The sequence below is a fragment of the Hylobates moloch genome, unplaced genomic scaffold (genome assembly GCF_009828535.3).
Source record: "Hylobates moloch isolate HMO894 unplaced genomic scaffold, HMol_V3 SCAFFOLD_1, whole genome shotgun sequence".
In the NCBI taxonomy this organism is placed as follows: domain Eukaryota; kingdom Metazoa; phylum Chordata; class Mammalia; order Primates; family Hylobatidae; genus Hylobates; species Hylobates moloch.
Window position 1 is genome coordinate 124894227 of NW_026652276.1, and position 24845 is coordinate 124919071.

General features: G+C 50.0%; 2 protein-coding genes across 13 annotated transcripts in view; one reads left to right on the forward strand and one right to left on the reverse strand.

Annotated features, from left to right (window-relative positions):
- The window catches only part of OGDH (oxoglutarate dehydrogenase), a 486510-nt gene that overhangs the window by 381613 nt on the left and 80052 nt on the right, over positions 1 to 24845 (reverse strand). The window lies entirely within an intron of this gene.
- The window catches only part of CAMK2B (calcium/calmodulin dependent protein kinase II beta), a 106912-nt gene continuing 91290 nt past the window's right edge, over positions 9224 to 24845 (forward strand). For 3 of the 12 annotated variants that reach the window (XM_032758193.2, XM_032758197.2, XM_032758198.2), the window contains exon 1: positions 9234 to 9538. In XM_032758193.2, the coding sequence (XP_032614084.1) occupies positions 9474 to 9538 (65 nt within the window). In that variant the 5' untranslated portion in view covers positions 9234 to 9473. Of the gene's footprint in view, positions 9539 to 9781; positions 9869 to 24845 lie in introns of those variants that run through there. The other 9 variants (XM_032758190.2, XM_032758192.2, XM_032758194.2 and 6 more) reach the window with 6 other exon arrangements.

A 24845-nucleotide genomic window follows, 5' to 3' on the forward strand; every position in this document is an offset into this window, starting at 1 on the left:
CTTGGTATCTGGGGCTGAGAGAGGCTAGGGCCCTGGGTGGCTGCAGAGCAGGCCCTGGCGGTGGAGAGGCCCAGCCTCATTTTCTCGTCAGGGTTTCCCGCCTGCCTGTTGTTGTTGTTGTTGTTGTTGTTATTGTTGTTGTTGAGACAGAGTCTCATTCTATCACCCAGGCTGCAGTGCCGTGGCATGAGCTCAGCTCACTGCAACCTCCATCTCCCGGATTCAAATGATTCTCCTGCCTCAGCCTCCCGAGTAGCGAGTAGCTGGGATTACAGGCGCCCACCACCATGCCCGACTAATTTTTGTATTTTTAGTAGAGATGGGGTTTCACCATGTTGGCCAGGCTGGCCTCGAACACCTGACCTCAGGCGATCCACCCACCTTGGCCTCCCAAAGTGCTGGGGTTACAGGTGTGAGCCACTGCACCCGGTCTTTTTTTTTTTTTTTTTAAGTAGTACAAATATAATAAGTGGATACGTTCTTTTTCTTTTCTTTTCTCCTGAGACAGAGTCTGGCTCTGTTGCCCAGACTGGGATACAGTAGTACCATCACAGCTCACTGATGCAGCTTCAACTTCCTGGGCTCAATGCTCCCCCCTCAGCCTCCCAAAGTGCTTGGATTACAGGTGTGAGCCACCGTGCCTGGCTGTGAATACATTCTTATTGTTCAAGGTTCACCACAGTTTTTACATATATTCTGTGATTTTTTACTGTTTTGAGGGTTAATATGAGTAATTCATATTTTCCCAGAAAAAAACCATTTCAACTACGTTTTCTTTCCCTTCCTTCCTTTCTTTCTTTCTTTTTTTTTTTTTTCGGAGTCTCACTCTGTTGCCCAGGCTGGAGTGCAATGGCATGATCTCAGATCATTGCAACCTCCGCCCACCGGGTTCAGGCAATTCTCCTGCCTCAGCCTCCCAAATAGCTGGGACTACAGGCGCTTGCCACTATGCCCAGCTAATTTTTGTATTTTTAGTAGAGATGGGGGTTTCACCAGGTTGGCCAGGCTGGTCTCGAACTCCTGACCTCTGGTGATCCACCTGCCTTGGCCTCCCAAAGTGCTAGGATTACAAGAGTGAGCCACTGTGCCTGTCCCATTTTCTACTTATTAGCAAGATGTTGTGCCAAAAATTCTTTTATAATTTTCTTTCCCTCTCTCTCTCTCTCTTTCTCTTTTCTCTTTCTTTCTTTCTGAGATGGAGTCTCACTCTTGTCGCCCAGGCTGGAGTTCAGTGGCGTGATCTCGGCTTACTGCAAACTCCACCTCCCAGGTTCCAGTGATTCTTCTGCCTCAGCCTCCTGAGTAACTGGGATTACAGGCGCTCGCCACCACGCCCAGCTAATTTTTGTACTTTTAGTAGAGACGGGGTTTCACCATGTTGGCCAGGCTGGTCTCCAACTCCTGACCTCGGGTGATCCACCGGCCTCGGCCTCCCAAAGTGCTGGGATTACAGGTGTGAGCACCCGGCCAATCTTTATTTCTTTATTTTATGTTGCCTCTTTTTTACCTACTTTTTGGCTTATTTTTTATTGCTAACCAGACTTGTCAGGTTTGTCTATTTTACTCTTTCATTTTTTTTTCCAAAGATCTAGCGTTTGTATTACTGATTAGTTGGGGTACTGATTGTTTTTCTTTCATTAATTTCTGTTTGGCATTATCACGCTCATCCTTTCACCTTTCTTGGGGTTGTTTTGCTATTCTTGTCTAGCTTCTTGAGTGGTAAGCCTTAGTTTATTTTCAGTCTTGCCTGCTCTCTGATAAGGGCACGATGGCCTATGACATCTCCTCTGATGGCTTTGGACAGGCTTGTAACACAGAGATCACGCCACTGCATTCCAGCCTGCGCATGTTTGTTTCTAAGTTTCATTTCTGTAGTCTCCACATTCTGTCATGTAAATTTCCTGCTGAGCGGATTTATTTGGCTTTCCTTTATTTATTTCTTTTTACTTTTATTGCAGTGATTCCTGCTTTTGTAGAATTTTTTTTTTTCAATTTCCTTTGTCTCCTAGTACTTGGTCTATTGCTAAGGCTCTTCTATGTGACTGAAAAAAGTATATTCTCCATATGGCATATGAGCATACATTTCATGTCATTTTAAAGTTGAGGTATACTTTACATACATAATTACATGGAACTTACATGTAAATTACATTTATATAAAACACATTGATTTTAAGGGTACAGTTTTTTCCAGATTTTTGACAAATATATACCCTTGTGTAGCCACAGAAAATATACAGAACATTTTAACATCTCAGAAAATTCCCTTCGGCTCCTCCAAGTCAATCCCAGCACCACCCCAACCCTCTGCCGAGACAGCCAGTTTTCTGATTTCTAGAACCACAGATTAGTTCTAGAATGTGTAGAATGGAATTATGCAGTGTGTATTCTTTGTGTCTGGCTTCTTTGGTTCAGCCTCATGTCTGAGCGATTCATTCATGTTGTTGAGTGTACTAGTAGTTATTCTTTTTAATTTATATACACCAATTTGTTTACCGGCATTCCTGTTTATGGACATTAATACATTGCTTCCAGTTTCACCTACTGTGAATAAAGCTACTATAAATGCTCTTGTACAAGTTTGTTTCTTTGTTTTTCTTTTCCTTTTTTTTTTTTTTTTTTGAGACAGAGTCTCGCTGTCACCCAGGCTGGAGTGCAGTGGTGCAATCTTGGTTCACTGCAACCTCTGCCACCCAGGTTCAAGCGATTCTCATGCCTCAGCCTCCTGGGTAGCTGGGATTACAGATGTGCACCACCACGCCAGGCTAATTTTTTAATTTTTAGTAGAGACGGGGTTTCACCATGTTGGCCAGGTTGGTCTCAAACACCTGACCTCAGGCGATCCGCCTGCCTCAGCCTCCCAAAGTGTTGAGATTACAGGCATGAGCCACTGCACCTGGCCTTTCTTTTTCTTTTCCTGACATATGTTTTTACTTTTTGGGGTAAAAGCCTAAGAGGAGTTGCCAGGTCATAGGGAAGGTATTTGTTTAGCTTTATAATAAACTGTCAAACAGTTCTCCAAAGTGGCTGTCCTGTATTTATGCACATTCTCTTTTATAGTGTTTTGTATCTGTCAACAATAGTAATCCTAACGGCAATTAGATATTAGCTCCTATCACAAGGCAGAACCCAGAAACAGCTGCCTTGTGCTCCCTGGACTTTGGTTCCTTAGCAGCGAGGGCTGGAGAATGAGTGAGGCATTGCATGGACGAGGCGGCAAAAACCACATTTTCCCCAGCATCCTTCTGCACTTCTTCAGTCATAGACACCCCACAGCCCAGCCTCCCTTGCAGCTAAATGAAATCATGTGGTTCAGCTGTCAGTGGGGTCATATGGCAGAAAGTTGACCAGTGCCCACCATTCCCCCTCCCTTTCTCTATCCTGCTACTGGGAACATGGATATGACAGCTAAATCTCCATGTCAGAGCTCCAGGAAGAGGGCCAGCGCCAGATGCAGGAGCAGAAAGCTGGAGGCAGCTTGGTTCCTGAGGGCTTTGCGACCACCCCAGGTGCCACCCCTGATGCTTAGGGGAACGGCTGCCTTGCGTTAGCCCTGGCTGGTGCACACAGGCCTGTGTCCATGCTGGGAACTCCAGGCTGGTAGCCAGGCTTCCTGCTTTAGCACAGCCTTTGTGCCTGCAGGTGGAGGCTACACAGGGTGGGATGGAAGGGGCCTGAGTGCAGAGTCTTCTGACACATGCTAGGAGGCCATTTCCATGATGACAAATCCCTGGTATCCACTACAGGGAAGGAGGATCTGGGAACCACTTGCAGGCCCTCTGGGACCTGCTCCTGTCAGCCTAACTACTCCTAGCTGCTAGATATACCTGCGTTGGGAGCCTGGCTGGGCTGGGACAGTGCCTGGACTTCTGGGGCCTAGGGCCTGAGGCAACTCCAGGAGGATGCAGGTGACACCAATGAGGACAGCTAAGGTGGGGTCAGTCAGGAAGGGTCCACCTCGCCTGGCAGCCAGAGAGTGCCAGGGGTGCTCCAGGGAACCCCAGCCAGCGGGGGGGTGGCCCGGAGCCTCAGCCTGGCAGCAGACTTAGCAGGGGTTGCTCTCGCTTCCCTCCCTTTGCCCAAGGGCACAGTATCTCCGGGACAGGTGCTGGTGTCCAACTTATGCTTGGATGCTTGGTGAGAAGGGAGGAAGTCTAGGGGGTTCTCACCCTATGTTCTCGGGCCAAGCCTCTGAGCCAAGCCTGTGGATGCTGCTCCCAGCCCAGGGCCACAATGGTTAGTTGGTTTTATCACTTTGCTTGTTAGTCATCAAGGTGGTTCCAAATCCCTTGCAGGACTCAGGTGAATCTGCCAATAAGCCACTGACAAAATGCCCTTGCTGGGTCTGACTGCTTCACCCTCTTCCCCACCGTCTTCATTCCCTAAACACACCAGCTAGTGCCTGCCACAGGGCCTTTGCATGGCAGCCTCTTCTGCCAACACCCTGCCCTTTTGCTTTCAAGGGTAGCCTCTCTGTGTCATTCAGACTTCAGCTTAGACATCACCTCCTCAGAAAGCTCTTCCACGGACTTCCACTCTGAAGTTGCCACTCTGTCACTCTAGCACACCACTTTGTTTTAAATCTACATACAACATGAGTACTAGATGCATTCTTATTTGCTTGTTATCAAGCTCTGCAAAGGCAGAATCCTTGTCCATCTCATTCCCTGATGTGACTGAGTGCCTGGGCAGAGCTGGGCACACAGTAACTGCACAAAGAAGGCTGGTGGACACCCTTGAGCAGAACACAGTGGTTAAAGGAACCAGCCACAAAGTCAGGCAGATCCAGATGCCAATGCTAAACTAGCTGTCTGACCTGAGGCCAGTTAGAGTCTGTGTCTCAATTTCCTCATTTGTAAAAGGGAGGCAATGATAATGCTATGAAGTTTATTCAAAATGGTGGATGTTGGACTTTTAGAATGGTTTAGGGCAGGTGATGAGTGAATTGTAAATTGTAGCTATGTCTTTCATCATCACTATCACTATCACCACCATCATCATCATTGTCACCAACACCATCATTGTCACCAACACCATCATTATCACCACCACCACCACCAGCATCACCATTACCACCACCATGACCATCACCATCATCGTCACCAACACCATCATTATCTTTATCATCACCACCACCATTGACACCACAACTATCACCACCGGCATCACTACCATCGTCACCACCACCAGCATCACCATTACCATCATTATCATAACCACCACCACCATCGCCATCCCCACCACTATTACCATCATCACCACCACCATTACCACCACTACCATCACCACCACCACCATCATCACCACCACCCCACTATCACCACCACCATCACCAACACTATCATTATCATTATCATCACTACCATCACCACCACCACCAACACCACCACCATCATAATCACCACCACCCTTACCACCATCACTATCATCATCACCACGATCACTACCACGACCACCAGCACCACCATTACCATCATTATCATTATCATCACCACCACCACCACCATCATTACCATCATTATCATAACCATCACCACCATAGCCACTCCATGTGCTTGCCACTGTGTCCTGTATGGGCTGCCATCTCAAGGGCCAGATGAAGGGAGATGGATGGACTAGGGTCTTCCTGCTCTGGGAACCACAGCCTGCTCTCCCTGGTGGATGGCTGGGCCTGAGAGAGGAGGTGCAGTGACACCCTCCCACATGACAGCAGTCCCTGGAGGTGAGGGGGACAGGGGAGGCGTGGCTTTCTTTGGGATAATGAACCCCATGTGCAGCACTTTTGGCTCTGCAGATGTGATGCTTGTTGCCATGGTGACTGTCCTAACAATAACCTCCCAGAACTGATATTCCCCACACCCGCCCCAGCTGCCACCTGGGAGGGAGAGCCCTCCTCGCTTACGAAAGCAAGCTTGAAAGGACAAGGTGGGAGGCAGAGATGACACGGGGGTTGGGGTGGAACTGGGCCCTTCCTGAAGGCAGGGGTGGCAAGAGGGGAAGTCTGGGCCTCTCTGACCAGAGCCAAAGCCAGATGAGAGGGCTTCTGGAATCTGGGACCAGAGAGTCATGACTGGAAGTCTTTCTCCCTTCTACCCATTTCCCTATGATAGGGAGAAGCCGTCTGGGTCTGGGAGTGGGGAGTGGGCTGTTTTTTGAGTGTTAGTGTGGGGTCAAGCTGTCTGGGTAGGGATAGTCTGGATGCCTCTGATAGCCCAGCCCTTCCCCACTGTCTGGTGCCCAATCATGCCGACCTTCCTGCGCTCGCCAGGGTAGCTCCGCTTCATACATCTAATATTTCAGCTCGGAGGAGGGACTGCCTGGGGGTCCCAGGTGCTAACAGGTACAAAAGACGGGAGAAGTATAGGATACAATGAATCTCAAATTGCATCTCTTAGTGACCCCACATTCTTGTGTAACCCTGGTCCTGGGCAGCTTCTCAACTTTTGAAAGGTGACCTCGGCCGGGTGCAGTGGCTCATGCCTGTAATCCTAGCACTTTGGGAGGCCGAGGTGGGTGGATCATCTGAGGTCAGGAGTTTGAGACCAGCCTGGCCCACATAGCTAAACCCCATCTCTACTAAAAATACAAAAATTAGGGTGGTGGGTGCCTGTAATCCCAGCTAGTCGGGAGGCTGAGGCAGGAGAATTGTTTGAGCCCGGGAGATGGAGGTTGCAGTGAACCGAGACTGTGCCACTGCACCTCAGCCTCGGCAACAGAGCGAGACTCCATCTCAAAAACAAAAAACCAAGAAAGATGACCTCATAAAAGACCACCTGGTGTGCTGCCGTGTCCACACTCAGGGCTCCAGGAAGCCCTGTGAGTGTGGATCTGTTTGTATGGATGTGTTTGTGGGTACATGTGTGTTTGTGTGTGTGTGTGTGTGTCTGTGTGGGACACTGGGGTTTGAATCATAGTCATTCCGTGGCTGTGTGACTGTGGGTAAATTACTTTACCCCTCTGTCTCTCCATTAAACCATCTAGTAAAATGGGGATAATAATAGTACATGCTTTATAGTTTTGTTTCAGAATTAAATGAGATTGTACATGTAAACTGCACAGTGTCAGCTGTCATTAGGATGCCAGCACCACTTTATCATCTCCTGGACATGCCGGTAGGAGTGTGTGTGGCTTCACAGTAGCCTGGAAAGAGTCCGACTTACAGAGGGGTGCAATTTTCTTTTGTTGTCTTGTTATTTGTATTCTTTTTTTCTTGAGAGAGGGTCTTGCTCTGTCACCCAGGCTGGAGTACAGTGGTGCGATCTCAGCTCACTGCAACCTCTGCCTCCCGGGTTGAAACGATTCTCATTTGGGATTATAGGCAATAGGCCACCACACCTGGCTAATTTTTGTATTTTTAGTAGAGATAGGGTTTCACCATGTTGGCCAGGCTGGTCTCAAACTCCTCACCTCAGGTAATCCACCCACCTTGGCCTCCCAAAGTGCTGGGATTACAGGCGTGAGCCACCGTGCTTGGCTTGTTATTTGTATTCTATTGTGTGGCCCTACCTCGTCTTTCCAGAGCTCAGAAAGGGAAAATGTGGATGCTTCCAGCAGGTGCTGGAAGAAACTCCTGTGGGGTTAAACACAACGCCAAGAACAAACCTCAGACTTGGCCTCCAGTCCTTTCTCGAGCCCATGCCAGTCTGTCTGTTAGGATGGCCCAGGATTCTCTGAGTCCAAGTCTGACATGGACGGGGTCTCCCTTCCTGCTATAGTCCTGCTGAAATCAAGGCCAGGATCCCTCTGCCTCCGCAGCTGGGGGCTTCCCCAGGTGGCCCAGCATTTGCCTTTGGCCTGAGAGTTTCTCATTCTCTAGTGTCTTCTGAGTGCAGGTGGGTCGATGGCAGGGACTTGTTGCCGTGTGGTCTACTAATTGCCCAGCAGTCCCATGCCAAATGCATCCTGGCCCAGAAGGGCCCTGGCTGCCAGCACTCAGAATCCCTTTATCCCCTCCCTTATCCACACGACATTTATTGTGGCTTCTGGGGCTTGCCCTGGGCTGGCCACGAGGTGAGAGGGATGAGCAGGATAGGCCCAGAATTGGTCCTTGGGGAGCAGTAAGGAGGTCATATCAGGGCAGCAGCATGACCCAAATCCAGAGCTGGCTGCTGGAAACCCCCTCCTCAGAGCCTGCCCAGGATGGACCCTGTCAGAGGAGTGTGGGGATGCTGGAGCCCAGTGGTCTAAAGTCCCGGTTCTGGACAGCAGCCCTGGTGCCAGGCCTCAGGGAAGGCTGTTTTGTGGGAAACCGGGTCGCCCTGCCTCCTGCCTGCCTCCCTGCACTATCCTCCTCCTTGGCTGCTTTCAAGAGGGGGTTGGGGTGTGTGGGCCCTCCTCCTCTAGGCAAAAGCAGGGGGCAGGCAGGTGGACCGTGCTGGAAAAGGAGGGAATGTGTACCTTTACCTGATCAGGGTGGCTGTGAGCTCTCAGGCCCCCCAAATTCTGATGGAGCAGCCCCTGTTCCCCTGGCTCAGGGTCCCTTGGTCTGGACTCCGAATGTCGCCTCCATTTGTCTGGGACCTCCATTCCGGACAACCCAGCAACCAGTCTTTGGAGAAGTGAGGAGGAAGGGAGGGGCTGGGACTAAGGGGAGGGGGCAGGCCCCACCCTTTCACTTTCTCATGCCAGTGTCCCAGTGTGTACGTCCGGCCTTCTGGGCGGTTCCTCCTGGCCAGGCAGCCTTTGTGGCATGTGTGGCTGATGGAGACTGGGCAGAAGGGATCTGGCAGCATCTCTTCCTGAGGGTGTGTGGAATGAGTCCTGTGGAGGGCAGCACATGAGCCCTCTGCCTCCAGGTGGGCCCCAGTCCCCTCCTGCTGTCAGGCTCAGTGGGCCTTCGAGAGAGAGAGAGAGAGAGAGAGAGAGAGAGAGAGAGGAGGCTGCGTTCATTATGTGCACTCTTCTGTGTTATATGAGAGCGAGGGGTCGGCAGCAGCAAGTGGCCTGCGTGCGCGAGGTGCGGGCGTGGTGCGGGTACAGGATGAAGGCGTCAGTACAGGGCGCGGGTGTGTGTGTGTGTGTGGTGCGGGGGCCGGCGGGGGCGGGCGCGCGTGTGAGTGCAGGTGCAGGTGCAGGTGCGTTGCGGGTGCGGGGCACGGGTGTGTGTGCAGGGCGCGTGTGCAGATGCAGGGCGCCGGTGCCCTGCGGGTGCTGGTGCAGGAGCAGCGTGTGCAGGGCGCGGGGAAGGCGCGTGCGGGGGGCGGCGGGGGGGGCGGGCGCGGCGGCGGCGGCGGTGACAGCGGCGCCCGCGCCTCCCCGCGCGTAGGTGTGCGGCGCGCTCCTGGCGAGGACGGAGCGAGCAGATCTCGCGTGCGCTCGCCGCCCGGCGCAGCCCAGCCCGGCCCCCGCCTGGCGCCGCGAGCCGAGGTGTCTCCCGCGCCCGCGCCCGTGTAGCCGCCGTGCCCGCGAGCGGGAGCCGGAGTCGCCGCCGCCCGAGCGCAGCCGAGCGCACGCCGAGCCCGTCCGCCGCCGCCATGGCCACCACGGTGACCTGCACCCGCTTCACCGACGAGTACCAGCTCTACGAGGATATTGGCAAGTAAGAGCAGCGGCGCGCGCGGGCTGGGCCGGGGACCCCAGAGGGCCGGGACCTCCGGGACCCTCCGCGCCGCCGTCTCTGGGCGCATTGCGGCCCCGCGCGCCGCCGGCTTCTCTGGGCTCCGGGCCCAAGCGCACGGCCCCGCGCGGCCCCGACCCGCGAGCCCCCGGCCCCGGGCCCGGCTGCCAGACCTCAGCGCGCGCGGCCCTGCCCAGCTCTGCCCAGCGCGGCTGCCGGGCCGGGGCTCCGGGCTCGCGACTTGGCGCGGCGGGGGCGGCAGCAGGTGTCCCCGGAGCGCCCGGCAGACGTGACGCATTTGGCGGCGAGGAGGTCAGAGAGGAGGGGCGCGCGGGGGTGGCCGCCGGGCCCGGAGCGCCGGGAGGGGTCGGCTGCGGCCCCAGAGGGTCGTCCCCGACGCGGGTGCGCTGTCTCCACCCCCACCCGAGCGGCAGGCGGCGGGGGTGGCGGGACCTGCTTGCGCCTGCTCCTGCGCGTGGCCCCATCCGCGCTGGGGGTGCCGGCGTGGGAGAGCCTCTGCTGTAGGTCCCCTGGGGAATCTGGGTTCTGGAGGATTTTCCCCCAGATTCTTCTGGAAACAGGAATTTGGAGGTGTGGGGAGGACGAGGTCAGGGAGCCTGGATCAGGTCATGGGGATAGCGGGGAGAGACTAAGAGCCTGACTGGGTTGCAAATTTCAGGGTCATCGAGGCGGATGGGGGCTGGATTTTGGACTGTTGGCGGGGGCGCCCAAAAGGGGAAGGGGCTTTGAAGGTTTGTTTGAAGTGGGACCTCACGGGGAACAGGTGCCGTGGCTCCTGTTCTCTCCTTAGCAGTATGAGCAGTGTGGGGCGAAGGTCTGGTTCGTGGTCCCCAGACCCGGCTTTGCCCCTGGGGTCAGAGATGGGGAGCGCCTCAGGGGCCTCCTGTCTGGCCTGGGGTCTCCCGTCTGAGAATCAAGGTGGCTGAACCTGGCATCCCCAGGGCTAGCTTCAGAACTCCTGAATCTCCAGCCTGACTGGGCCGGAGCCCCATCCTCCTCCGTCCTCCCCCATCCTCCTCCGTCCCTTCAGTGCGGGCGGTGGGGGCGCTGGCGGTGCTGGCGAGATTTCCTCTTACACATCCAGCAACAGATCCTTTTTTTCCTTTACTAAATAAGTGTCTGGTGAAACCTTGTGGTGGGTGAGGGACGCTGATCATTGATAATTGTGGAGTGCGGAGCTGGAGGAGTGTGGGGGTGTGTTCATTCCCCACTTCTCCCTGCACGTGTGGAGAGGATTCGGGTAGGGGGTAGGGATGTGGAGCCCAGCCCTGTGCAAGAAGCCCATGCTGGATGGGTGGGGTGGGGGGCCAGGCTGGCTGGGGGACCCTTCCTTGGATGGATCTGGAGAGCACCCCAGGGCTGAGACCTCGAGGGAGGGGGCGGGCCCAGCCCCCTTAAGGATGCGTATCCCTGAGTGGGTGGCTGTCTCCCCAGTCTTCACCCCTCAGATGCACCGATCTACCCCTGTCTGTCCTCTTGGCCTCCAGAGGTGTCCTGGCCGCTGGAGGGGCAGGTGGGTGGCAGTTAATGTGCCTGGTTCTCTGAGGAAGAGAGCAACAGTGGGAAAGTCAGTCTTTCCACAGGGGCCTTCTTGTTGTCTTCTGTGCTTGTGCTCAGAAGCACCGAGGCCCTCACAGCAGGTGTCCCTGGTCTTCTCCAAAGAAGCCACTTTCAAGACCTCCCCATGTGCCCCCAGTGTCCTCAGCCTGCAGCTCTCTCTGGCTGTTCCTTTTTCCCTTTGCTGCGAGCCTCCCTGTGTCCAGCGGCAGTGTCCGGGTGGCCAGCTCCCCGCTGAGCCTCCGATTCCAGTGCAGCTGGATGTCCTGTTCAGTGCCACCCATACTGGGGAATGGAGGTCTTTGGGGCTACCTGGGGAAGCTTGAGAGAGGTGGCTCCAGAGGTAGAGACCAGGTGGGGCTAAGACTGCTGGGCTTCTCTGTCAAGCCAGAGAATGAGCTGCTGCTGGAAGGGAGCGAGCGTGGCCTCCTGAGCGAAAGCACTGGAAGCCATGCATTGCGAGGTGAGGAGTGGAGCCTGGCATCGAGGGGAGCCCCATGACCTGGGACAAGAGGAGATGCCCAAGCCAGGAGCAGGCAGCTCAGCCCAGTGCACCTTTGTGGAGCCCTGCTAGGCGCCGGGGTCCCTGGGGACGCCAAGGGCCTACCACTGCCCTGCTGTGGCGGCTCTTGGGTAGGGAAGGGACCGATTCCTTGGGGCTGCAGCCGTGCCATAGAGGTGGGCCAGGGAGCTGGGAGGGCAGAGCAGGGCACCTAAGGGGGATGTCTGAGGCCAGGGCTCAGTTGTGGGCACTCAGGCCGTTTGCAGCGCTGGGGTCCCTTGCTTGATATGTTGACTAGTTGTTGACAGTGCCCGCCTGGGGCACAGTTGGTGTTGCTTCCTGGCCCCAGGTGGACATGTCCAAGTTTATTTAAAGCTGCAGCCACTGGCACCCAGTCAGGTGGCACTGAGCTCCCTGACCAAAGGAAGGGCTTGGCCTCAGGCCCACAGCTGCTCATGTATGACAAGGCCACTGGCCTTTCCCCTCCCTTACCCCATCCTTTTCTGCTCTCTGCTCCCGAATCTTCCCCAGAGGCCTGGGCAGCAGGGTCAGCCAGCCAAGAGGGGCCGCTTTCTGGGGCCCTGCCCTGCCCAGCTCTACAGGGAGCGTGTGCCCTTCCCTGCTCAGCCTGGCAGGGCTCACAGACACTAGCCTGGTGACCCATGTGGGAGCAGTTACAGAGCAAGGCAAGGAAGCCCTCAGCCTGGCATGGCCCAGCCAACAGTGCAGTTTTAATTTTTTTTATATTGGATAAACTTTAAAAATCCAGAAAAACCCCAGGAATAATAAAATGAACACAGTATCTCTTCTACACAGAATTGAAAATGGTTAATCTTTTGTCATTTTGGCTTTAAGTCCTTTTTAAAAAAATTTATAAGAAGTATTACAAAGAAATATTAAGTAACCCATTTTCTTCCAACTACTGCTTTTATATTTTTCCTCCCAGGCTCTTTCGGGTACATTTACACATGGATATAAGTATCCATAACTAATATATAGGATTCTTTTGTGTGGGTGTTTTTCTTAACTTTACATAAAAAACCTGGAACTTGTACTTTTCACTCAACAGTCTTGTTGACACCTGTGCTCGTCGATGTGTTTGATCGTAGGCTGCTGCATGGCGACCTGTAGTGTGAACACTGTCCTGCCTGCCCCCATCCCAGTGGAAATCTAGGTTGTCTCCTGTGTTCCATTGTCACCCAGCACACCGTGGCCAGCACCGTCACGGCCCGGGCCCTGAGTGTGTCTGGGGTGCAGGTGTGAGAATTTCTTTAGGGTGTGTCCCTGGCAGTGGGGCTGCCGAGGAGGGTCCGCGTGTCTTCTGTCTTTGCAGGTGCCGCCACTCTCCCTGCTGTGTCCACTTGCGCAGCAGCGTTGGGGCTGCCCCTTTCCCTGGGTGCTGCCATTCCTCGGGTTGGCAGGTTGTCAGTGTTGATGGGTTGTCAGTGTCGACCGTTTGTTGGGTAGGAAGAGGTCTCACATTTTGTATTCAGCCTTGTGAATCTTCCATTTTTGGGGAGTTGTCTCTTTTCAAACATGGAGAGCTCCCTAGAAGAAAGCATCTCCCACGAGGTTTTGGATATCATTTCAGGGGTTCATGGGCTCCTCCTTTTCTGGGGGAGATGGCAGCTAGGGCTGGGCCATGTTGTAACAACACCTAATGTGTACATTACTTTAAATGTTTGATTTTATTTGATTCCAACTGTCCAGAAAGGCCCTTCTTCCCAGCCCCATTTTACAGACAAAAAACCGAAGTTCAGGAAAGGTTGGCAACTTGCCCAAGCCCAGGCAGCAAGAATGGCCCCTGAGCTCCAGTCCAGGGCTTCTCCCACCCCTCCCATCTCTCCCACTAAACCTCAGATAGTCCCAAAACTGACCTTGATATGTCCTTGACTCCATCCAGTGGTACCCCAGTCGCCAGCGAGCAGGCTATATCCTGGGGCGTGTGTGGCCTGACCGCTGGCGGGGGCATCACTGTCAGCTGGCGGATGCCTTCTGCCGAGAGGCACACTGTGAACCAGCGAATGGCCTGCTAGGTAGTTAATAGATAAACTTAGGAAATTCAGAGCGAATCAATTTTTGAGTCTCCAAGCTCTGAGCCGGTTGCCAGGGAAGAGAGGAATGGAGGAGGAGGGATCATTGTATTTGCTTTCTCTCTCCCCAGAGCACACCAGGCACTCCCTGCCTCGGGGGCCTTGGCCAAGCTGCCTCTCTTCCCCTGACCCCTCACAGCTCACTCCCTTGGGCTGCTCAGCAGGCTGTCCCAGACGCCCCCTGCCCTGGCTCTCCTTTTGCCTCCCCACTCCTCCCTGCCCCTCCCCCGAACTTGTCTTCTCCCTGGCACTTTGCCCCATCTGATGTGCTGGACAGCTTACCCACAGAGAGGCAGAGGTCCGGCCCCCTGCCCACGGTTGTGTCCCCAGTGCCTGGCCCGAGGTGGGGAAGGGGTGAGTTGGGTGGGCCTCTGCCTTCCAGCCTGGCTCCCAGGAGGCCAGCAAGAGTCCTCCTGGTCTTGATTCCTTAATGTAGGGTAGTTTAAAAAGAAGTCGCACATGCTGAGATTGCTGGCAAGATGTGCATTAAGGTGATGCTAGTTTAGTTACTATTTAATGGTATTTTTATACCATAACCTACTTTGCTGAGAGCTAAGAATATATCTGCATGCTTGCTACCAGGACTCTTTTCTTTTCTGGTAACAGTTGCTAGCGCTTAAATGGTGCTTATTATATTAACGTGCTAGATCTGTGAAGTAGGTACTGTAATCATCCCAAGTTTACAGGAGAGGTAGCTGAGGCACAGAGAAGCCCCATTCCCCAGTAAAGGTCACACAGGGTCAGGATTTGAAACCACATTCTGCTCCTCTCAGAAGCTCATTACCCTACTCTATTCTGTGCTTTAAAAATGCTGTAACTCTACTGGCTGACTCATGGCCAGCTTGTGGTCTACTCTGACCTGAGGGTTTTGGGCACCTGTCCTTGGCCGGCTGCTCACCATGATGTATTTGTGCTTTTCCAAACCAAGGGCATTACCTCTAGGTTCCCCTTTGTGAAGACGTTATTTCCTTTTGTCATCAAAGACAACCAACACTCTGACTCCATATGACACCAGCAAGACTAGAAATTTTTATTTTATTAATTAAATTACCAGGGCAATATGATCTTGTAAAACACACACACATACACACACACACACACAAACCAAGTAATACAGAAGTACGTGCAGTAAAATGTGACTCGTTTACACTCAAGTTCCCTCACTCTCCAGAGGTACCTGGCCTCTTAATTTTAATGTCAGTATGAGGATATGTGTGTGTGTGTGTACATATATACACATCTACATATATAGCAGATATATATGCTTTCAAAACACAGATGGAATCACCATATATGTGATTCTGCAATCTGTTTGCCCAACACTTTCATGACGACCCCCCGTGTCAGTAAGTCTTTTCTTCAGCTAAGTGCCTTCCAATTCTTAGCAGAGAAATGTGTGCATACGCGTTGGCCACATTTTTTAAACCAAAAATTGGGACCCATCCTCTAGCAAGTGTGATGGGGTATAAGAGGATGCTATATTTGAAATCAGGGCCTGAAAGGTTATTAGGAGGGCCCAACTATTGTGAGGGAAAGCTGTGTTCTCAGCACGACCAGCTGCAGGGGCTGGGCCTGTGGAGGTGGGTGCAAGTGGACTCCTGCCGAGGTCAAAGGCCACAGGACTAAGGATGTCTCAGGTCTCACTTGAAAGAACTGAAGGATCTATTCCCATCTTTCCATCCCCCTTTTCTAGTAATCCCCAAGAGCAGAGGGGAGAGATATGCAATGTTTAGGTTTTGTATCTTCTACTTAAAAATTCTAACAGGGATGTTTCCCTCATTTTTGCTCCATTGGCCTTTGAAGAGTCTATATTGAGCCACCCTAGAATTTAACAGTAATTTACTAGAAGAGACCAGGTGGAGATAAGTGTGCAATGTCTGTCCCTGGGAAGACCACTCCCATTTCCCTGTGTTCCGTGATGCCACCTCCCTCGTCCAGGCAAGAGATGTGGCCTTTCTGGAGATTTTAAATATATTTTTAAAAAATTCTCTCTCTCTTCCCCCACAAAAATGGAATCTGATTTGATTATTTTTAAAGCATCTTTTACAGCTGCAAGTCACTTTGTTAGTGTAGAAACATAAAAATGCATTATGTATCAACTTGGTTTTTAAAAAATTATCATATTGGCATATTACACAGAAATGTATATTTTATTCATATAAAAATTTGAATTTATTTAAAATGAAAACATCCTTTTATGTTAGAGAAAGGTGGTGTTGCTAGCTGCCAAACTTTTGGGTGGCTTTTGTCTCCTGGGTTAGAGGGTCACTTGTTGAGGGCTCAGTTCCTGGTGGACACAGTTCTTTTTGTATTGACATAATTATCCAAAAATAACTTATGATTCTTTGTTAAGCCAGATAGAAGCTTTTGTTGAATTCTAGAACAGATTGGCAACAACCAGGCAAAGATTTAGGAAGATTTTATGGGAGGAAGCATAATGGCACACTTGTACAGGGTGGAATTTGGGACCCACAGTCCTTGTTTCCTCACTTTGTGAGCAGCAAGAGAAGCCTGGAGGGCAGGAGCTGCTGTCCCCCTTACGATGAAGTACAGCAGGTGTTATGCCTTTTGCTGTAATGCCCTCTGGGTGTCACGCACATCCCAGTGAGTGCCGTTTCCAGCAAGGAGCTGAGGAGCCCTGATTCTGTCACCCAACACACCCTGAATTCAAGTGCTGAGAACAGTGCCTGGCACACAGTAGGTGCTCCACAGTGACTCAGCAATGGTCTGGGTCACTCGGGCCTTGCACCTGGGACTGCTTCCCAGAGCAGTGGCACACCCACCCTGTAAAAGATGAGGGCCTTATAAGAGGTATTGGGTGGCTCTGCAGGTAGGCCTTGGGGGTATTCTGATGTCCAGTCTGGGTAGACAGTCTTGTCACCTGGTGAAATGCAGTAGCAGGGCTGTCAGCACTTATATGTCTGTCATGGAACTTGACCCCAAGAGGCTTTCAGCCTTCAGCTCATTTCTTAATGAAGTTGTTCACATGACTTCTTGTTTGTTGAGGTGCTGTCTGATTCTCAGTGTCTGTGAGTTTGATCCAGGCCATTAGTTAGGGGCTTTCTGGGCAAAGAGTATGAGTCTGGTTAGGAGCAGACCCTCCCAAAGAAGATGACCACGTGGTGGTTCTCAGCCCCGACCACACATGGGAAGCCCCTGAGGAGTGTTCAGTCCCCATCACATTTAGCCAGACACTAGGGAAATGGGGTATCAGGAGTTTTTAAAAGCTCCCAGGTGATTCCAATGGGCACTGCATACCTAGACTCTGCAGAGGAGTCTGCACCTGAGGCCAGACACTCGCCTAAGTCCACACTCCTTCATATAACCCTTGGTTCTTTCAGAGCCCACCTAGGCATGAATTTGAAGTTTACCTTCATTTTCTCTACATTCACAATGACATTACTGCCCCACCGCCCACCCCATCCAAGTTGTCGAGAGCACCATTGTCCAGAAGAGATAAAATGTGATACAAAGTTGAGCCATATGTGTGATTAAAAATTTTCTAGTACTTCAAGAAGAAACAGGTGAAAGGAACATTAAAAATATATTTATTTAACCTTATATCCAAAATATCATTTCAGAGGCCTGGTGCAGTGGCTCGTGCCTGTAATCCCAGCACTTTGGGAGGCCAAGGTGGGTGGATTGCTTGAGCCCAGGAGTTAAGAGACCATGGGCAACATGGCAAAACTCCATCTGTACAAAAATAAAAAAATCATTTCAACATGTAATCAAAACAAAAATTATTAAGCTATTTTGCATTCCTTTTTGTACTATGTCTTGAAATCTGGTGTGTATTTTACCCTTACAGCACATCTCAGTTTGGACCAGGTTCTTATGACTTCATGGTGACAGTAACCACAATTTTGGACAACACAGGTCCAGAGCTTCAAAATCACCTTTTTTTTTCATTTTTCCTGGTTTCTTTTCAGAATAATAGTTACAGTCATAGTTGTCTTAGTCTGTTCCTGATTTCTTTTTGCTCTCCTGAAGACTTATTCATTTATTCAGCAAGTCTGGTTGCCTGTACTTACCATGTGCCATGGGTGCTTGGGAAACAGTAGTGAACAAAGCAGTCAAGGATGCCTGCCTTTGGGGAGCTTATATACTGCTGGATAGAGGCAGGCAATAAACATAAATACTAAACAAATTGTATGATAGGGTAGAAGGTGATTAATACCTCTGGGAATAATTAAGAAGACTCAGGAGTGCCAGTTAGGAGGAAGGTTACTATTATAAAAAGGATGGTAAAGCCAAGAAAAAAGAAGACTTCAATTGCTAAAATCAGGAATGACACAGGGGACCTTACTGCCAACCTTACAGAAAAAAAAATTATAAGGAAATAACTATGAATAATTATGTGCCCTCAAGTTAGAGAACCTGGATGAAATGGACAAATACTTAGAAAGGCACAGACTACTGAAACTGACTCAAGAAGAAGTAGAAAATCTGAACAGACCTATAACAAGTAGAGATTGACTTAGTAATTTAAAATTTTCCCACAAAGGAAAGCTCAGGCTCAGATAATTTCACTGGTAAATCCTACCAAACATTTAAAGAAGAATTAATACCAGTCTTTTACAAGCTCTCCCAAAAAGTAGAAGAGGAGAAAATTCTTTCCAATTCATTCTGTGAAGCCAGCAATACCCTAATACCAGAACCAAAGATATCACAAAACTGCACACTGTTATCACTTATGAATGCAGATGAAACATCCTCAACAAAACACTAGCAAAATAAATCTAGCAACATATAAAAAGGATTATTTATACATTATGAGCAAGTGGGATGTATCCCAAGAATGAAAGGTTCATTCAGCCTACAAAAATCAATCTATATAATACACCATGTTGATAGAACAAACATAAAAACTGTATGAACCATTTCAATAGATGCAGAAAAAGCATTTAACAAATACCAATACTATTTCATGATAAAAACTCAATAAACAAGTAGAAAGGAACTTCCTTAACTTGATAAAATACATTTGTGAAAAATCCACAGCTAACCTCATATTTAATGATGGAAAACTGAATGTATCTGCTCTTTCCATTTCTAGGCAACATGGTATAGGAGATTCTAGCCAGGGCAATTAGGCAAGAAAAAGAGATAGAAGGCTTCCAGATTGGAAATAAATAGTTATAGCTACCTCTCTTTTCAAATTACATGCTTTCATATATAGAAAATCCTAAGGAATCCATTTAAAAAACCATTAGAACTAAAAAAATGAATTTAGCAAATTGCAAGATATAAGACCAATATACAAAAATCCATCGTATTTCAATGGACTAGAAGTTTAAAATAACAAAATTAGGAAAAACAATTTACAATAGCATCTAAAAAATAAAATACTTAATACTAAATTTAATAAAAGAAGTACAAGACTTGTACATTGAAAACCACAAACCACTGTTGAGAGAAATTAAAGAAGACCTAAATCAATGGAAAGACATCCCATGTTCATGGATTGGAAGATTTAATATTGTTAAATAGTAGTATATTCCAAATTGACCTACATTTTTGCTATGAAAATTCCAGCTGCGTTTTTTGCAAACATTGACAACCTGGCCCTAAAATTCACATAGGAATGCAAGAGACCCAAAATAGCTAAAACAATCTTGAAAAAGAAGAACAAAATTGGAGGACTCACAGGTTCTGATTTCAAAACTAACTACACAGTTACAGCAATCAAGACGGTGTGTTATTGACATAGGATAAATACATAGATCAGTGAAATAGGATTGAGAGTGTAGAATAAATCCATACATCTATGTTCAGTTGATTTTTTACAAGGGTGCCAAGACAATTCCAGTGGAGAAGAATAATGGTCCATTCAACAAATGGACAATTGAGTATCCACATGCAGAAGAATGAGGTTGGAGCTGTACTTGACACCATATACAAAAATTATTTCAAAATAAATAATAGATCTAAATGTAGGAGCTAAAATCACAGAATTCTTAGAAGAAAACGTAAGAGTAAATCTTTGCAACTTTGTATTAGGCAATGGTTTTTTAGATATGACACCACAAGCATAAACAACAAAAGAAAAATAGTTTTGCTGTTGGGCTTCATTAACAGTGAAAACTTGTGTATTCAAAGGACACCATTGAGAAAGGGGAGTAGAATAGTCCATAGAATGGGAGAAAATATTTGCAAACCATGTGTCTGGTAAGGAATTTGTATTCAGAATACTTTAAGAACTTTTACTACCTAACAGTAAGAAGAAACAATCTAATTTAAAAATGGGCAAAGGACTTAAGACATTTCTCTAAAATAGGTAACAAATGGCCCACAGCACATGAAAAGATTTTGGCATCATTATGGAAATGCAATTCAAAACCATCATGAGATGCCATTTCACTCTTACTAGGATGGCTATTGTCAAAAAGACAGATAACAGCAAGTGTTGGTGAGGGTGTGAAGTTGGAATGCTCATTCATTGCTGGTGAGGATGTAAAATGGCACAGCTACTATGAAAAATACTTTAGTGGGTCCTCAAAATGTTCTATTCTTAGGTATATGCCCAAGACGTATGAAAACATATGTCCACACAGAAATGGGTTCATAGCAGCATTATCCATAGTAGCCAAAAAGTAGAGACAGCCCAGATGTCCACCAGCTGATGAATGGATGAGGAAAATGTGTTATATCCATACAGTGGAATATTATTCAGGCATAAAAAGGAATGAAATACTAATAAGCACTGACACATGCTAAAATGTGGATGAACCTTAAAAACATCATGCTTAGTGCAAGAAGCCAGTCACAAAAGGCCATGTGTTGTTTAATTCCCTTTTTATGAAATGTCCAGAAAAGGCATACCTGTAGGACAGAAACTGGAGCGAGAATGGATGGAAAAAGGATGGGCGGTGACTGCTAATGGGTAGAAGTTTGGTTCTGAAGTGATGAAAATGTTATAAACTTAGATTGTGGTAATGGATATACAACTCTCAATATATTTAAAACCACTGAATTATATACTCTAAATGGGTGAATTGTTTGGTATATGAATTAAATCTCAATAAAGATGTCAAAGAAATAAAACCTACTCAGAAAATAAAAGCTCTCACATCTGGATCTCGATGTTCACATTGCTGAGAAGTGAGCTTAGAAATTAAAGTGACTGCCAATGCCCAGCTCATGGTTGGCGGCCTCCCCTAATCTTCAGGACCCCAGCAGAAATGTGGCTTTGGCCAGGCTACCTTCTTTGAACCAGCCTCTGCTGCGAAGTGTCTTCGCAAACAAAAAACTGAGAAGAAGCCTTGTCACTGGAGCATCTGACTGGTGCCGGATGACAGCATCTCTAAACTTAGCCAGCCCTCTGGGCCTGTGCCTGATGTGAGCTCAGGCCAGAGGCACTGGGGAGGGCCAGGCTCCTGCTGGCCCAGGAAGATCCAGGAACCTGTGAGCCCTCACATGAGCTGGGCCTGGGGCGGGTTCTGACCTGGAGTTCCGGGACACATGACACATTGGGTGACCCTTTCCAGAGACCAGCACAGGGGAAGATGCCATCTGTACCACCTTACTTTCAGGGCTGTGTGACTGAGGGTTCCACTGTGACTAGGAACTCAGTACGTGCCCTGGCTTCCAAACTTTGCCCCCATAGCCTCACCCCACGTCTGGGCCTCACCTCACATTCTGGAACTCTAGTTTGCTTGTTTCCTGAGTGGCCCTTGGGACTGTCCCATCAGAAACTCCAGGCCAGGCCTTTGTAGCAAGGCTGGGGCTGTAGCCTCCCATTACTGCAGTGTGAGGTGGGCCTCAGGGGTCCCCTCCGCCTGTGCCCTCTTTCCTTCCTCAGAGAAAGCCTGGGCCCCTCAAGTCCTTGTCAGGGCCTCATAGCAGCAGGACGACTTCCATTGCAGTGTGGGACTTCTGAGGCACAATGTGTGTGCCCTGAAAGGCAGCCCAAGGATCAGGGGAATGGGACGGAGCGAGGGAGTGCTGGCCTGTCACTCAAGACCCCAGCCAGGCAGCGGGAGGTGGGTGGAGGCTGGGCTGGGTGCTGGGATGCCAGGAGCCCATCAGGGGTGATGGGCCTAGTGGCTAGTGAGAAAGTGGTGGTCACAAGGCCGCTGCTGAGGAAGCGCACCAGCCCCGAGGGTCCTGCTGTCTCCCTGGAAATTAATGTGGCTGAGCCTGTACTCCTCCTTTGACAGAGCTGGGGACCCAGCTGTCCTGGGCCCACTGCCCGCCACCACCCCATCCCCATCCTTTCATCATAACAGCCCCAGGGACTGACAGAGAACACCCCTCCCAGTCAAAAACCCTGAGAAAAGCAGTGATTTTGGTGCTTTTCACAATTCCTCTGCATGCCTGAGGCCAGGTTCATTTTATTCTTACATTTTTATTCTCTGATTGACATTCACAAATTCTTATCTTGACCAATTGTCCGCATGACATCCAACCCAGGACAGCCTGTCTTGCGGGAGGTGTTACTCTTTCTCTGTCTCCTCTGTCTCTCTGTTTCTCTCCCTCTCTTTTTCTCACTTCATGTTTCCACTTTTTCTCCCTCTTCTGCTTCCTGGTCTTTTCTAGGCTCTTCCTGGTGTGGTGACGATGGCCACTGGGCACCCCCCTCACTTTATGGGGCAGCCCCTCCCGGGCAGGACCTGGGAATGTTTCTTTCTCCAGGCCGCATCATCCTCCCCTCCTTCCCTCCCTCTTCCTCCCTCTCCTTTCTCCTTCCACTTAAAGGATCCTGTCTTCTGGGGGGCCCTCCTTCTTCTGCCCTCCCAGGTCCTCAGTGGCTCATCCCTAGCTCTGAAGGCTGTTCTGGGGCTTTGCAGCCCCTGAGAGTGTCGCAGGCACTTCTGGGTCTCTGCCCCAGCCCCCTACCCCCCCGCCACTGACACCTGGCTGAGCTATTTCCCCCAGTGGGGGCTGAGGATGCTGGAATAGAGTTGTCATTTTTAATTCCACTCACCTCCACTTTCTGGCACCGAGGATGGAGGCTCTGGAGTGTGGATGGACCAGAGCACAGCCTCCCTGTGCTGTTTCTGTGGCCTCACTGCCCTGGGGTAAATGTGGGGCTCTTCCCAGCCTTGGTCACCTATGGGGGCATCACCAGCAGGAAGCACACACTGGGGCTCAGTTTCCCCCTCTGGGCTGTGGAGACAGAGATGTGGTGAGGAAAGTCTCCAGCAGGCGTGACTCTCTGGTGAGGATGGACCTGTGCCTCATTTGGGCCCCGGTGTATGACCCTGGGCAGGAGAAGGGTCACCTCTTAGAGCGTCGTGAGGGTCAGTCCATGGTACAGGGAGCCAGCCACGCAGCCACCCTTCCCTGCCCAGAGTTGGGGTAGGGCAGAGTCAGTCACACACCCTTTCCCCTTGTCCTATCTGCAGGTGGGAGCAGAGACCCAGGCCTGAAGGCCTCTGGTTTCCCACTGTTGTCCCTGAGGCTCAGAGCTGGGGCGGTGGGGGTCCTGTGTGAAGGATGACACAGCTCAGAACCGCAGAGCCAGGTTGTGGTGCTCGCAGGGGCAGGACAGCCCCTCTGGGTACCCGGGGTTGGGGCTGGGGCTGGGAGAGGCCTGAGTGGGGGTTGCAAGCGCCCGGGGCCAGCCTCAGGGGCACATGCTGGGGCACAACAGTCTTGCCTGCCACCCCTCACAGCCACACATTGCTTTTAGTTTATGGTTTACTGTCTGGAATCCTTAGGGATTCTTTTCTCTGAGTTTTTCTTGTTTGTTACTAGAGGTTAAGAATTTGATTTGCCACATGGTAATAAAGGAGTTCTTCTTAAAACTAGATTTTGGCTGAGTGCAGTGGCTCACGCCTATAATCCCAGCACCTTGGGAGGCCGAGGTGGGCGGATCACTTGAGGTCAGGAGTTCAAGACCAGCTTGGCCAACATGGTGAAACCCCATGTCTACTAAAAATAAAAAAATGTGCCAGGCGTGGTGGCATGTGCCTGTAATCCCAGCTACTCAGGAGGCTGGGGCAGGAGAATTGCTTGAACCAGGGGGTTGTGGAGGTTGCAGTGAGCCGGGATCACGCCATTGCACTCCAGCCTGGGCAATAGAATGAGACTGTCTCAAAAAAGTAAAAAAAAAATAAAAATAAAAACCAGATTTTAAAGACAGCATTGCAAGTACCAGTTTCTGTCATTGTTTCTTAATGATTCCTCAGAGATAACAGCTACACACCATACCAGGACATTATTTTATTAAGGTAAAATATACATAACAGAAAAATTTGCTGTCTTAACCATTTTTAAGTGTACAGTTCAGTGGCAGTAACTGTATTTACATTGTTGTGCAACTGTTACCATCATCCATCTCCAGAACTTTTTCATCTTCCCCAAGTGAAACTGTCCCCATTAAATACCGACTCCGCATTCCCCTCCCTCACCCTGGCACCCACCATTCTGCTGTCTGCCTCTATGAATTTGACAACTTTAGGGACCTCATATAAGTGGAATCAGACAGTGTTTGTCCTTGTTTCAATGAGCATAATGTCCTCAAGTTTCACCCATGTTGTAGCCTGTGTCAGCATTTCCTTCCTTTTTAAGGCTGAATAATATTCCATTGTGTGCATTTTGCTCATCTGTTGACAGACGCAGGTTGCTCCTGCCTCTTGGCTGTTGTGAATAATGCTGCTATGAATGCGGGTGTACAAAGGACATTTTTAAAGGACATGATACATGGCCCCCTCCCACCGCGCATGACATAGCCACTGGGTTGTGTGGCCTTGGGCTGCCATGCAACTCTCTGGGTTTCAGCCTCCCCACTTATAAACCAGGAGGGTTGGGTCAAATGACTCTCTCGAGTCCCTTCCGGCCCCAGGAACTGGTTCTGTTGAAGCCCCATTTCTTTCTTCTGAGACTTGCCTCAAAGCTCACCTCTCCCATATGCAAGTGCCCCACAGTCTGATTACGTGGACATTTCTAAGCTTCCAAAATCCTTTTGCATTCCTTGAGAATAAAACTTTCGAAGGATGAAATCTGATTGATCTGAAACCAAACAAAAACCCGAGTACTTTAATTGATGCGCAGCTTGCAGGAAAAAAGAAGCAAGCGGGCACAAAGCGTATCCTAAGTCCCAAAGCGCCCTCGCCCCCGCCCGGTCTCGGCCACTGTGCGTGGACCCCGTGCGGTTCCGCGCGTGGCTTGG